The 15,218-nt window shown below is 39.7% G+C and overlaps 1 protein-coding gene across 1 annotated transcript in view; it reads left to right on the top strand.

Annotated features, from left to right (window-relative positions):
* tlcd3a (TLC domain containing 3A) overlaps positions 1–15,017 on the top strand; it is a 35,586-nt gene extending 20,569 nt beyond the window's left edge. Inside the window, exons 4-5 of the mRNA XM_083986284.1 lie at positions 1,611–1,706; positions 6,461–15,017. Of these exons, the coding sequence (XP_083842410.1) occupies positions 1,611–1,706; positions 6,461–6,766 (402 nt within the window). The 3' untranslated portion in view covers positions 6,767–15,017. The remainder of the gene's footprint in view (positions 1–1,610; positions 1,707–6,460) is intronic.
* Positions 15,018–15,218: the final 201 nt, after the last annotated feature.

Below are 15,218 nucleotides of genomic sequence, written 5' to 3'. Positions count from 1 at the left end.
TCTTTTATTTTGGAGTCTCTTTATCCATCTAGACTGACTCACCTATTCTAGGATGGCCTCTCTTAACCACACAGTGCTGTGCTACTGGTCAATATTTGAAAGCTTCATTCATTACTTATGTACAGGACATCACTCCCTCCTCTGTCCCAGCCCACCACTCTCTCCCTTTTTCTTTTTTTTTTAATAGCTCTAAGTTTTGGTAGATTGAGACTTCTGCCTGTGTTGTTTTTTTTTTTACAAAAAAAAAATATATATATCTGAAGTGAATTTTACTGATCAGCTGCTGGGTATCGGCATTCAATTTGGTCTACCTTAATCTGCTTTTCAATTGAAACATGCTCAATATGTCACACATGTGTGAATGTGTGGTTTCTATTCACAGCTAAGGCAGTATATATTTGTTATTTTATCCAGGCTAAGAATATTTATTTTTAAAAAAGTGCATATACACAAGGAGCTGTGTTTGTCCACCTGGACCATATAATCATAGCAGACCGTAATGAAGGCTGAGGTCCTGAGCTGTCTTTGTAGCCAGTTACGTGTTTTTGGTGTTCAAACAGTCCTACACAACTCACATAAATATGATTGTGTTTGAGAGTTTATGAAGTGTTTTTGTTGTGTAAAGCACTTCCAGCATGAACTTAATTTGATTATGACTATATTTACCATTCCAATGGAGTGATATTTCCTAGTTGTCCGTCATGTACTTCTGTGAATCATTCAACTTTGATGTGTAAATTGGGAGTTATTAAAGCATCATCTTGTCACATGTGTTTACAGTGAATGTTTGAGAAGAAAACTTCCTGGTGATAAATTTGTCAACATCATAAATGCACTTTCTGTTTTGGTGTCCTAGGAGTCACTGTGAGAGCAGGACTATTTTCTGTCTGCTGTCCAGGTCTCCCAAATCAACAACCCTCATGGGTTGTGTCCTGGGAGCAGCTGGCTTCTGGATTCAGACTGTTGGTTGTAGATTAGAGGAGAATCCTGGTCTGCATGTTGAAGTCAATCAGTGTCTCATTTTTTTTATGCAATTACCATCCTGGCTTGCAGAACCCTTGTTTTTTGTGTCTTAAACAGAGCAACAAGACTCATCAAAAAAACAAAAAAAAAACACCCTGGCTTAATCTTTGTGCTGCTCTTGATTGATAACTGAAGAGAGGCTGTCAGGATCCTGTCACAACAGATCCACACTGACATCCTCCCTGGACAAATATTACAAAAAATACATTTGAAGGGTGGCTTTTAATCGGGTCGCGTTTTGTCTACAGTCTCAAATTGGCATTGCAAACAGCCATGTGAAGTATACAGCAACCTGATGTCTGGGTTTCATTGGAGAGCGTCGAATGCAGGTTGAGGCACAGTTTCACAGGCTTTTACACTCTGAAGTATTGAATGGGTAGAAAAAACATTTTGTTCAACTTTTTAGAAGATAAATCTTTACATTTTAAATCAGAATCAGCCTTTTATGAACACGTTTGTGACGTCTCCCTTTTTACTGATCCATATCCAGACTTTTCCAATGGCTGTCCTTGGATATCAGCTGTGTTTGTTTCCATGCTTGTGTTTGTTTGTTCACCCTCCGTGTGCTCTGTTTGTCTGCTCCTCAGTTCTTCAGAAAGGACCAGGGGGACTTCTTCATCGGGTGCTTGTTTCTAACGGAGCTCAGCACTCCCTTTGTCTCTCTGGGGAAGATACTTATTCAGGTGAGACGGCACATACACATTTGCATTCACCACACTCAACCTGGGAAGTCGTACATTGGTCACGTATGCTGTGCCTCTTCATTTAAAACTATCAAAGGTGAAAGGTTTGACTGTGTGGATTTATATAATAAGACTGAAACGGCAGAAATATTATACAACCACCATTACTTTCTCAGACTGGTCAGCTACCGCACAGCCAATTTGGGTAATCATTCACTAAAGGACCAGTGATTTTTTCAATCATAGCTTAGCAACCATAACCAGGCAGTAGGGATGCACATGATTAAACATTTAACCATTAACTGATAACAAGAACTTTGACCGATTAATACTATCAGGTTTTTTTTTTCTTCATTAGCTCCTTATGTCATCAACTCATGGGGGCGTGTCGACACGTGCCTATGTGCCAGTTACGCACCGCAGTCCCCGTGAGGGAAGGTCAGACAACAAAATGTAGCCTACACGGACATCATCTGTAGCAAAAAAAAAAAAAAAAAAGGACGTTGTTGAGATCTCCAGCCGGTTCACCTGCAGCTCCACAGAGGAGCTCTGCTGTTCTTCTCTCTTCAGCCTGGTGTTTGGCTGCACTTTGTATAAAACAGTTCAACATTGGAAGATCTAAGGAGGGGAAAAAAAAGTGAAAACCATCTATGGCGATCGCCCCTGCAAACGTTTTAATCTTGTTCACAAATTGTTCAGCATATCCAAAATGAAAAACAAAACAGAAACATATATAAGTGTGTTTTTCTGCTCAAATAGGAGCATGGCTGGCTCCAGCATGCTAACCAAACTAAGCTACCAACTTACCAAGGCCACTGAGTGAGCATCATTAACCGCTTACGTTTCTGGGATACAGGTTACAGGTTACATCCACCATGTGGTATTTCCACACTCTGCTGACGCTGGTCTTTGATACTACTTAATAGGCTAACATTAGCAGCTCTGTCCTACTTTGCTTTGTGACGTTTACGCCACAGCAACCGCAGCTAATCTTGCATATTTCCTCATAATTCTCTAGGACTAAATAGATCAACGCTGAGAACAATGTTTCTTTATATGCATCAGTCTTTAAGCACGGTATCATGTATGAAGCCATCTAGTGCACATTCAAGATCGTTTCAGCATCCTTGTTTTGCGTCAGCAGGAGACACAATTTTCATTCAACTCCTAGATTGATCATTAGCTTAATTAGCCATCTAGCCACAGCCGTTTCCACTGAAGTCGACAAAATTATTTTCCTTGGAAATGAAAGGCCGTTTTTACCCATGTTATGTCTGAAACCTCTGACCAAAGCCTGTACAATTATATAATTGTGAAATCTATGGTCGCAAGAATGGAAAGCTTGACAAGTGGGGCAACTAAGGAACTAAAGGGGCAAGCTAGTGAACGGCCATTTTAGCTGCTGAGTGATAACAGGCATCACAATCCTTCACGTGGCCCTGGTAGGTCACTGGATCTGAGTCTTCCATGCTAACACCTTCTCCTGCATAACCTCGCTTACAAGAACGTGTGAGACGGAATCTGCACTGTGACAACACTGTGTGTTTTTAATTTGTTCACAGTTCAGCACAGTTAAAAGCATGTTGGACTGACTTGCATTGCTAACTGACAGTAGGTCAGTCGGTGCACTAGAATGGGCATTGGGCATATTTTGTTTCTAAAATTCACTGGAAAACAAAACACTTTTAATTATGTGCTATAGGTAGTAGAGCAACCTGCACATAATATACAGTACCTTGGTATACCTAACCTCATATAGGGGAAATGTCCAAAATGCCTCTGCATTGCATGAGTGCTGAGCACAGTAAGTGTTTGCTTTTAATTTATTTATCTACCACTCTACTACGACTACTACAAATCTCTTAACTGAATGGAATAAACCACATGCGGATACATCATCAGGACTCAATATATAGTCAGGCCTCAGCTGTTTGAGATACTGTTGTGTGTGTATTTCACACATGTACTGTATGTGTATAAATAAGGGTTAGCCTCAGCCTCAGCATTGTCCTTCTATACTCTCTGGGTAGGCAAAAAAAAAAACATTAATCCTTGTTGTTTTACCGTTTGTGCTCAGGTGATAAGCAGTGTCTTGCATCATCAAAAACCTGAGGATCTGCATTTCATTTGGGATGTAGCTTGTCACTGTACCATCAATAATTAAGGCGCACGGCTCACTCCAGAAAAACACACACACACACACACACACACACACACACACACACACACACACACAAAAAAACATCAGTCGGCAGCATTAAGCAAAAAAGCACTGCACCCTCTCCCTGGCTCTTAACTCATCCACTGGAATTAATGCCCTCATTAGTTCCATCCATACAGTGGGCATTACCTCGTATACTTGGACAAGCACACATGTGTTGTATAGTCGAGGGTAGTGTGTCCGTGTCTTAGCAAAGCGCTAGTCTAAGAATAGAAGCCTTTCTGTGAAATCAGTGGACCGTGGGATTTCAGGTCTTTGCTGACATCTGGTGTCAGCAGAGAAAAAGAGCAAAGCAAAGCTCCACTGCTTCCTCCTCGTCTCTGAAATACGCTGCCCTCCTTTGGACTCAATCAGCACTAACAGAAGCTCTGCCAGACATTTTCACTGCTCTCAACAGCAGCGTTGATTCCTATTGATCTCTGCAGCGCAGACTGGTGTCCTCCCAGCCTTTCACATTAAAGACAGTAAGATCTACTGAATAGTGAAAGGTGCCTATAATAAGTAACTGCAACAAATTCAGATTTCACATTTACTTTTCAATATAGTTTTACATTTTATTGAGATTATTAGGATTAACAAAGGTAATGTATGCAATCTAATCAATATGAAGTAATCAACAGGAAAATTAGGACACCATATAACGATATCAGCACAATCAGGCTCTATTGGCTCAGGTTTAGCTAATTAACATGCACATAACTTTTGCTAATGTTAGCATCACATGTTTGGCATGCATCATAAACATGCTAATGTTGAAGTCTAGTCAAACCAGACAGTGACACAGCAAAAATCATCTGCACCAACTTTTCTCCACTGATCAATGTTGACTATGGTTGGGTTGTAACACAAGACAAGAATGTGTCTTAAGTATTATTGCATGCTATCATGCTAGTCATCTGTGTTTGAGGGTCAGGAGATCTAGTTTAGCGCTCATGGTGGGGGTCAGCAGGGCCGGCTATGGCGTCCAATACCCAGAGTCCAACCCTAATCTCAGACCTGAAGTTCTGATGCATATTGTAAAGTATTTTGAAGTATTTTTCAGTATTAATAAATATTAAATAGCTACACTATAAAGGAGGTCTTGAAGCTATCTCAAGGACCTCTCTGGATTACTCTGGTATGGATTTTACAATTAGTCCCATTGAATTGGCAATTAGGGGTCTTCATCTTCTCCAATGTGATCCATTTCTGATTGAAATAAAACGTGTGACTGGGCAATAGATTTAAAATCAAATCCACTGGTTTTTATTGGATTGCGTAAAAGAGAGGTGGCTCAGTGAATATGGAGTTGTTATATGGCACTTGGTCTGGGCAGTGTTTAGGTCGGCATAGTTGCCTGAGTGCGGTGCATTTGTGTCAACGCTGCCGGACCTTGATCTGCTCCATCTGCCTGGAGTCTCCATTGTGAAAGTTAATCACAGTAGCCTAACGTATCATTGGTATGTAAACATGACCTACCACGCGCCTTTTCACAGTTTTCTTTCGATGCAACACTCTGTCTTGCCAGCAGTGTCCCTCTGCTGATGTGCACGGCTGTAGCAGCCCAAACCTTAGCACGTGTTGTGTCTTCTTGTGCTGTGTGTGTTAACCTAACCTGGAGTGGCTCTATTCCAGCCACATTATTGGTTCAGCGATTGTTTGTAAAAAAAAAAAAAAAAAAAAAGTAAAGTAAGATTACGTCGGTTAGAGCAGTGGTTCCCAACCTGGGGGGCGGGACCCCCCAAGGGGGGCGCCAAAGATCCAGGGGGGGTCGCGAAGCCCTCTTGATTTTAAGGGGTTTAATAATTTTAATGTAATTAAAATGTTAAATAAATGAGTAGGCTACCGTAAGCACTTAATTCATATATGTGACAAAATCAACTAAATTCAAGGGCCACTTTAACATTTATTTGTGTATTTAAACAAATAAATTGTAGGCCTATATCAATAGATGATTGAATATCAACAGTTTTAAAACATTAAATACAGCAGGGAAATATCAGTCACAATGAATTTGAAAAACAGCATGGAACAATGAGAAAAAACCTGTGTAAAATTACAACATATTCTTCAGAACTTGTACTTTTAAAAACACAATTATGTTTTTAAAATACAAGTTCTGAAGAAATATGTTGTAATCATACACAGGTTCTCCTGATTGTTTGTTCCATGCTGTTATTAAATTACTGAATTATAATAAAGTATTTCCTATAAAAGAAGTTATGATGTTCCTTATTTTATTTTATTTTACATCCAAAGTTTTCAATAGTAAAAATATGGGTCCCTTAAGAAAAAGGTTGGGAACCACTGGGTTAGAGGGTCTAAATGTTGGTTTCGGTATATTTTCTGTTAATTGCCCAGCCCTATACACACATACCCAACCTAACCCATGACATAACCAAAAACATGGGCAGAGTTGGTTTTTCAACCTACTTCAGAGCAGGGTTAGAACTTGAAAAATGTATTATGAGTTTCTCTTTATCTTACTGCTACGTTTCTTCATCCCTTTGTCCTCCCCCTCCCCCCTCCCCTTTATTGTCTTCTCCCCCACCAGCTCAGCCTCCAGGACTGCTGGCTGCACAAGGCCAATGGCGGTATGGTACTGTTCACCTTCTTTATGTGCCGCATCGCCCTCTTCCCCTACATGTACTGGATGTACGGCCACCACTATGGCATCCCGCTCTACAGCGTGCCCTTCCACCTGCCGCTGTCCACCAACCTGGGCAACTCGTGCATCCTGGCGCCGCAGGTCTACTGGTTCATCCTGCTCTGCCGAAAGGGCTACCGCCTGTACAAGCGTAGCCGCAGTCCCGACGCGTCTCCTGTGGCCGCCGTCACTGACAATTCTAAGGACGATTGATATCCGGTTCATGATTGCTCGCTCAAGCCGCACACTCAGCTACTAACGCAACTACTTTTGCAAAGGCACTAGTTTGACTTAACACATTTCAAACCCCACCATCGTACTGTAGTACACCAGGACTGCCTGCTCTTGTCCCACAGCTCCTGGGCATTCTCCGCACACTTTAATTCCTCTGTTACAAATCTGCTGCCTACGTGGACCTCTCCACCGATCTAATTCTACTACTGAAGTTTGATGATTTTGGTGTTTTTGGATTTGGCTCGAGCCTGGATATTGAAGTGCTACCCTGCATCTGTCTACATTTTCAGCACTGTGGAAAGGTCATGTTTGCTTCATTGAGAGTAAAACATGGAGCAAAAGCACCAGAAACTGAAGAGGAGCTTCCAAGGACAGACAGTATCTTATATCTTACTCCTACTGTGTTTACAGCCGCTGCTGATTTGGAGGGTCTGTTACAGTGTGTGTGTGTGTGCGCGCGTGTGTGAGAGTGTGTTCTTGAGTGGCTGTTGCAACAGGTTGTATTTATTTTTATGGTTTTCCTGTAATGTTGAGTTTCTTCCCTCATCCAATCACTAATCACACTGACAAGAAGGATTAGGACTAGGCAGTATTAAGAAGAGGAATATCAGTAGCAGAATAACAGCTACCCATTAATGTGATGTAATTTTAAGGTTCAGACTTTCCAGCCCTGTTCATTTAGTTCGTAGTTTCCCATTCAGCATGCAGACCTGCAGCAACAATCCCACATTCCTCACTTTACCATCCAGTGAATTATGGTCCTGGTTGTTTCCAACAGCCACCCCCCTTCAACAGGGAGCTAGCTCTGAATGCATCGTGTGTACCCATTAATTAACGCTTTACCCATGCCCACGCAAGGATTTCAGGAATTTCTCCTGTTTTGGACCACCATCAAGAGATTTTCTTTTTGAGGGAACCATTCTTCATTTTCATGAAATTAATTAATTGCATGACATAATATATGTCCATGCTGGATATTTCAGACCAGGCACCTCTTACCAGACCCCTCTGTTGCTAAATATCTTATATTTGGACTCGCCTACACCAGAGTGCAAAGATTAGTGTTCAGATTGTGAGTCCCTGCTGTGTTGATGTGTATTGTGTGTGTATGTGAAGGTTTTTACCCACTTCTGCAGAGCAGAGGATGAGTTAGTTTTGTTGCTCCTGAGAGATTCAGCATTTGAATCCTCAGTCTTTGTTAAGATGACAGTGGAGCGTTGCAGCTGCCATAGAGACGCTGCCAGGCTTGACAGCCAGAGTTGACGCAGGGCATCTTGGGACGACGGAGTCTTTGACGGTTGCTTCTGGTCAAATGTCAACGGCTGCTGAAGATTTGTTGTCTCCTGTGGAAAGTCAGTCAGACCGCAGGGGGCCGGGAGAGTGGGCGTAGGAAGGAGCGGGTGAGACAGTGATGCCTAATGTGGGACGAACTCAGGGCCAAGGTCAGAGCAATAAGTTGAGCAGTGGTTCATCAGGGCAAACTATTATACATGATTTTAAATTTCTTAGCAATTAGCCACAACACACGAATGTATGAAACTGATCCTTAACATACTTTTACGATTGCACCCAATTTTACTGTTTAGTTTCCCTGAGGCTCCAGATATTTATATGCACTTGTGTATCAGGTGTTGCATCGAGCACTTCACACAGGGCTGCATGTCATGTTTTTAGACATTTACACCAGGTTTTAATTTCGCCACAGAAGGAAAATAGTTTTAACATATATCCAGAATAGTGTAACTAGACATGAGATGATCATTTTATCATGCTAAACATTGTTTGTTGTTGGATTCACAGTTGCATTAAGACATTTATCTTAAAGATATCCACCTCACATATCAAATAATAACTAGAATATATTATTTTCAAGAGTTCTGCAGGGTTTGTTTCATACACTATCTACACCGTGGAGTTAGTTTAACTCCCAGGATAATATTCTTGGTCATTCAAGCTTTATACTGAACTAACTGATGGAAAATGCGATAATGGCCTTTTTTTTAATGTCCAGCCAATTCAATCTATGCAAAAGAGGCTGTGTAGCATCAATACAACACTAATTTCAAGTCATATCTAACTGATCCACGCCTCTGTATGTTGTGTTCTTTAAAAAAAGAAAAAGAGAAAAAAAATGATTTAGGGACCCTACGTTTGTTTTCACCATACATTTCTACGGGGACTACCCGCCGCAAATATTTACCTCACCTGCGCTTCAAGTTCATGTAATGCTGACAAAAGGAAAAATGTGTTTTTATGCTGATTCATCAGTTTTTGTAGCATATGACGCCTTCACTGGAGTTCTGCAGTTTGGATGCTGACTTGATAGGGCCGTCAGTAAAGCTAACGTGAAAGTCCTTTTGAATGCCACCCACCTAAACTACACTGTAGAACGAGAACTGGTTTGGCTAACAAGCTAACAGACTTTTGTTTTTTAAGTTGTGGTGATGTTATCGTAGTAGCGTTTTGTTAAAGGCAGCAGACAGCTTTTAATACACAATACATTCGGTTTTATTAATTCAGTCATTAATTGCTGGTTTCCTAGTCAAACAGCAGCTGTGGGACCACTGTTAATGCTGAAACATGGTGTTTCAGGTGTTAATATCAGCCACTGAGCATTACTAGCCACAGCAGACCATTTAAGGCTTGTGAAAGCAAATCCCCTGAGTGCACTGACCTGACTGAGGGTGCGTTTTATTCCTTGTGAATGCAGCCTGTGTTGTTTCTTTCACAAGGAATAAAGTCTTACTGTAATCAAGAGAAAAATTGCATATGAGGTCAAAGTGGCAGTTCCACTGTTTCACTTTTGGATTCGGACAGACAATTACCATTTTTTTCCCCCCTTGTTCAAATTGTGATATAAATTTCTTATGAAGTGACAGCCCCCATTACTTTAGGGCTCAAAGTCAAAAGTTTAAACTTGTTAAAGGTTAATTAAGCCTGCTGAGAGGCCCAGTGAGCCTCTGTTGCATTGTGGGTTCTGTAGTAGTTACCATGCCCTGTGTGGGAGATCTTGTTCATTTCTGCACTCCTCTATGGCAAACACACTGGCTGCCACTTCTTGTGGGAACAGCACTGAAGGGGAAAAGGTGATGAGTCGTCTTGTTGGTAGACAGACGGACAGTCTGTTTGCTGACCAACAGCATGAGGATGAGGGCGTAAGGAGAGACGAGCTGCTGAATGATGGGCTTATTTGTCTGGTTTGGCTGGAGCCCAGGAGAGTGCAGGCCTCTTTTGTCTGTGATTGACTAGGCCACTGTTACTGGAAACATCCTAGGCCCTCTGTTCTGCTTTCAGCACTTTCTCTTTTTTTCCCTTTTTGTTAGTTTTTTTTCTTTTTGTTTTACCGTCCTCAGCCTCTTAGGACTTAGGCAGTCAAAATCAGTGGTTATCCCTCGAGTCAGTCGTTTTTTTTTTCATTCAAAATGAAAAACTGCAGCTCATTGCTTTATGCCACCAATTGCCTTGCCTCACCACCTGTTTGCAGCCTCCACCCTCTCTCCTTCCATCCACCTACTCATTCATACGCATCCCGGCCTCCTGGCTGATGTGCTCTGCAGACATAGTTGCTGAGCGTGTCAACAGAGCAGAGTGAGCCCTCCCTCCGCTCTGCTGCCATCTGTCGTCAGGATTATCTCCTTGTCCACTCAGCAACTAACAAGCAGAGCCAACTGGGATTAGTAGGGCTAGGTGGGCAATTCCTAATAAAACTGCATGTGTCTCATTTAGTCTGCTGCCTTCAGATACATAGGTTTCAGTTTTCAGCCACCATGACCTCACCCTCCACTTAATACTCTGTGAAACTGACATAAGGCTCTGTTTTTATTGGATGAATAGACTGAATAGATTTGTGGCTGATATTCATAATTATTCAAATTTTATTGTTTTACTACATAAAATTGTTTGGTACAAGACGCTTTCCCACAAAATTGTATTCTTGTTTCATTTTGGGTGGAAAAGCCTTTTTATGACAAAACTTTTAAGGTGTAAGTAGCCTGTCACAGTAGAAAATACATACTAAACTGTACTATAATAAAAGTACTTTTTAGGTTTCAAAAAGTTTTCCCAGGGAGTCTTATTTTCACAGGTGCATTTTACAGTAACGGAATTAAAACCTGAAGTTCAGTGAGCTGGACCATTAATATTTTAATTGCAGTGTCTAGTCTTAGCTTTGAAATTATGGAATATATATAGAAAATATGACATTCCACTATATTTCAGTTGCATTTACTTGTTTTAAATCATATTAACTTTAGGAGCTCAACCTTTCTTTTCAAACAGTCTCTTGAACAATCTTTATGAGGACATACCGTATGTCCAACAGTGAATTAATATTTCTACTTGGTACTTAAGTTCTCAAATTGACTTGAAGTTGACAGGCCAACACTTGATTTTTAATAAAAATAAATCAATTGTATCCAATGATTTAATTTGAACGGTGATAAACTGATAATTTTCACCATTGAACCGATCACAATGTTTAGATCTTGTACGTTTCATAGCTGCTGGATGATGAGCCACATTACTTCTGGATCACTGCCACATTAAATCACTTTGCACATAAACAGCATCTGATCCGAAATCAGAAGGATCCTTTGGAAAAAATCGTGAAAGCTTCATGGCAGGTAGAGTGCACGAATCTCAACAGGTATATTCTTTGTCACGCAGTAGATTCTTAACATAGAAAGTCTTAAATTCAACCTCTTTGCTCAGGGTCTGTTGAAGTTTGATGAAGTTGTTGACGTGTGTGTATAGAGGTTTATTGTAAGATGATTAACTGTGAGACAGAGTGAAGATTATCACATCTAGAATGATATGCTGATTCTTTACAATATGTTTTTTATTTTGATTTATTTTTTTTTCCTTTATAGAGTTTTCTTCTATTTATGCTCTCTGACATGGCTTGTGATACTTCAACTCCTGAGAGTTGGTAAACCAAAGATTGTCAGGCACTTTAGTTGATCATAGTGACTGTAGTGATATATGAAGAGAGATCAGTTTGATTTTCATTAGTTTAGACATGCTGTAGATGATTTGTCTTAATAGCCAAGTGACCCACTTCTCATTTAGAAAACACAAATACCCCCCAGGCTTATCCTCTTTGTTTCAGTCGGGGAGAGTGACCAATATGATGGGGTTGTGATGATGGATGTTTCCTCTTAGGAAGTAGTGGAGCAAACGAGACTAATCAGGTCTTGCATCAATCTCCGCTACATGCAACCTTACACTTTGAGTACACTGAAATGTATAGGATAGTGACATTTCACTCTGGTTGTGAATCTATATAATGATTTCACTGATAAACCTTTTGGACACATCAAATATGATTTTTGATGAAATTAAAATGTATGAATGAAAGTTTGGAAGGGTTTTATTCAATCGTGTGCCACCTGTTGAATGAGAACATGGACACCACAATTAACCACTGAACACCACTGCACCATGCTAACACTACTGATGCTCCTACACTATGTTGAGCAGTAGCTGCTTTCTAGCTAACATTATTCATGCTAACATTTTGGCACATTTAGCACTGTTGGGTGCTTTTAGACTACATGTCAGTGGTAGTGGTAGTGAGCACCAAACTAACACTTAATGGGTGGTAATGTACCCTTAGTACCTATCCCAATATGCATTGTGGGCCTGTATTGAACATCAATGGAAGTATTTTTTTTTTTAGCTCATCCCATCAGCTAACAGTACAACTGATAAAAACCAAAGGGAACAATGGTTGCTATAGTTTATTTTCGGTCTTGACATGGCAACTCATTGTACAATAGAAATTACAGCTCAACATTAACACAGCAGCTAGACAAGGCCTATAAGAAAATAATAACTAAAATGAGCAAAACAGAAAATATGCAAATCCAAGTAAGTAAAGAAAGTGTACAATAGACATTTAGACCGAAAGTTATAGGCTGAAGCTTATCTTATTTTGCCTACCCTATTATAACTAAAAACTATCCAATCTACTAGTTTCTTTTATCAGCAAATAAACAGTCAAAAAAAGGAAAAAAAAAGCTCTACAGCATCACAGTTCATTGCTCTAATTTATATGAATTGAACACCCCTTTTTTGAGTGTTTTTTTAAAATTAGATTATGGTACTGCATGTTTTGTGGTTACTAGAGGAAATGAACCACACTTTGCAACACAACTGAAATGGCGGGCACAGTGCAAACCGTCTCAAGTGACGGGAATCAGCAAATTATAGAATATAGAATAATTTAGGAGCTAGCTCAATTTCCTTGCCAAGGTTATTTTTTTCCATAGAGCCTTTCTTGAATCAGTGTTAGGTTACAAACTGGTCAAATCTGAGCGTTAAAAAAGAGATAACACAAACATTATTTTGGTAGCTTCCATTAAATTCAGCTCACATTTAGGTTTTGACAGCCAAAAAACACTAGCCCTATATATATAAATGTATGGTTTATGGCTTGTTGTTGTAGCCAATAATGCTACAATGATTTAATGATTTTAATTAAAAACACTACTTTTCATCACAAGTTTTAAATTTTCATCTACAAATAAGTAAGACTTGGCTCCATGGTATATGCTGTTAAGGAGCTGCTGCACCCTAATATCAATAAGCATGGAGCCAGCAGTGGCTAATTTTGGTGTCTGTTTTCCCATCATTTAAAGGGCAAGTTGACAAAGGCATGTGTTAATCCCTTTGTCATTTTACATCTAAAAATAACAAACCAGCGAGCCCAACAGTTATGACGCTTATGCGCATCTCTGTCATGTTTTGGGCGTTACTGTGGCTTGTTGATATGTGAATGGAAGTGATAACGGTGTGTGGTTTCTCTCCCGACACTCTTAGTATTTTGCTGCTCTGTATCGTCACATATCCTCGCAGGGTTGGTCCCTCTTCTCTGGGCATCAAAGATAGAACGGTTTTACAGAAACAAGGGGAAAAAAAGTGTTTTAACGCTACTTTCATGTCATGATGGATATAAATATGAGCTGGCAGTTCGAAAACATCTCATATTTAGCATGACAACGGCCTCTGAAGCCAAAATAAGACATAAACATTTGTTAGGTTTCATCTGATATGATGTGAATGTGGCGTTAGACTCAAGAAATGCACATAAACTTGACTGGGGCGCTGCAGAAACTGTGTTGCTGGGACTGATTTTGATCTGTGGACAGCGAACCAAATTTGGTCTCCAGTGCCTTGTGAAAAATCTATTTGTGATGCCCACAAATCTCAGTATGAAAGAGCTAAGCTGGCAGGCAGTGTTTACAGGTTGTGGCTGTATTTATCGTGTTTATTATCATCATCATTATCATCATCATCATTGTTATCAAGTCCTTGAGGAGAAGTACACTTTTTGTCACAGCGATGATCGAGAAAAGTCTCATTGTTTTAAAAAAAAATCTTGTTCATACCTAAACTGGTTGAAAATATTTGAGATTGCTATGCATTTACTGCTAGAATGAGAATAAAGCATCAATTTAATTATGTTGAAATTAAAGCCTTTACATTAATATTTTGTCATATTTCACATTTTGTAGCATTTTAATCTATATTTTCAAATTATGAAGCAAATCCCATAATGTTGTTTTTCGATGTATCATAGGATGAACCCCTTTAAAGCATAGACATACTGTAGTCTTAAATATGTTTGCTGTGTTGTTTTAGACCTTCCATCTGTCCATTTGGTAGATTTTATGTTTTGGAGATGTGAATTTTATCGTTGACCTGCTGTTCAATAGTCACCTTTTTTTTTTTTTTTTGCAATGGGTGTGTAACTGACTTAAATGCAGTACCTTCACAACCTTTAACACTTCCTGCCCCATGTTATTTTTGATAGCATTCTAATTTTTCATACATATATCAGATTTGAAGCATCTGTCCAGTTTTTTTTTTTTTTTTGGAATAACACAAAATTATTGATGTAAGAGGATTCATGTACTGTAGCTGCAATTTGTGAATTCAGAGCACCCCTTTAAAATTCAATAAATTTGATTTGATAGACTGTTTTGAACAAGTCTCTGTTTTGTTTTCCTTGTCTTAAGTCTGCATGCAGATGAATTTCAGTTGAGTGTCATGTTTGACTTTGGGCAACAGATTGTATAGTTTGGCCATTACTAAATGATGCATCTGTGGCATCATTGTAGATGTAGAATACAGTGATTTTTGCCATAACAGTGAATTTACAGTAATTATTTGACATTATGATGCATGTTCATTTTCTTGAGAAAAATCTATGGTAACAAAACCACTGAGAGAAAAGAGCCCTGACAATGTTTAATAAAATATCTGAATTTTCTCTTTTGCAGTTCCTTTTATTTAGTGTGTGCATTTGTTCAGTGCATTTGTGTCATCATGGAGCCTGAAGCCTGCCTCATTCAGCTGTAATGTGAAGTCACAGCCACCTGAGGGCACTGCCATTTCAAGCTGACTGAGGCTCCATGCAGACTTCATCAGA

Source organism: Trachurus trachurus, assembly GCF_905171665.1.
Source record: "Trachurus trachurus genome assembly, chromosome: 14".
Classification (NCBI taxonomy): Eukaryota; Metazoa; Chordata; class Actinopteri; order Carangiformes; family Carangidae; genus Trachurus; species Trachurus trachurus.
The sequence above is the reverse complement of the archived record's forward strand: the minus strand, read 5'-3'. Positions and strand labels throughout refer to the sequence as shown.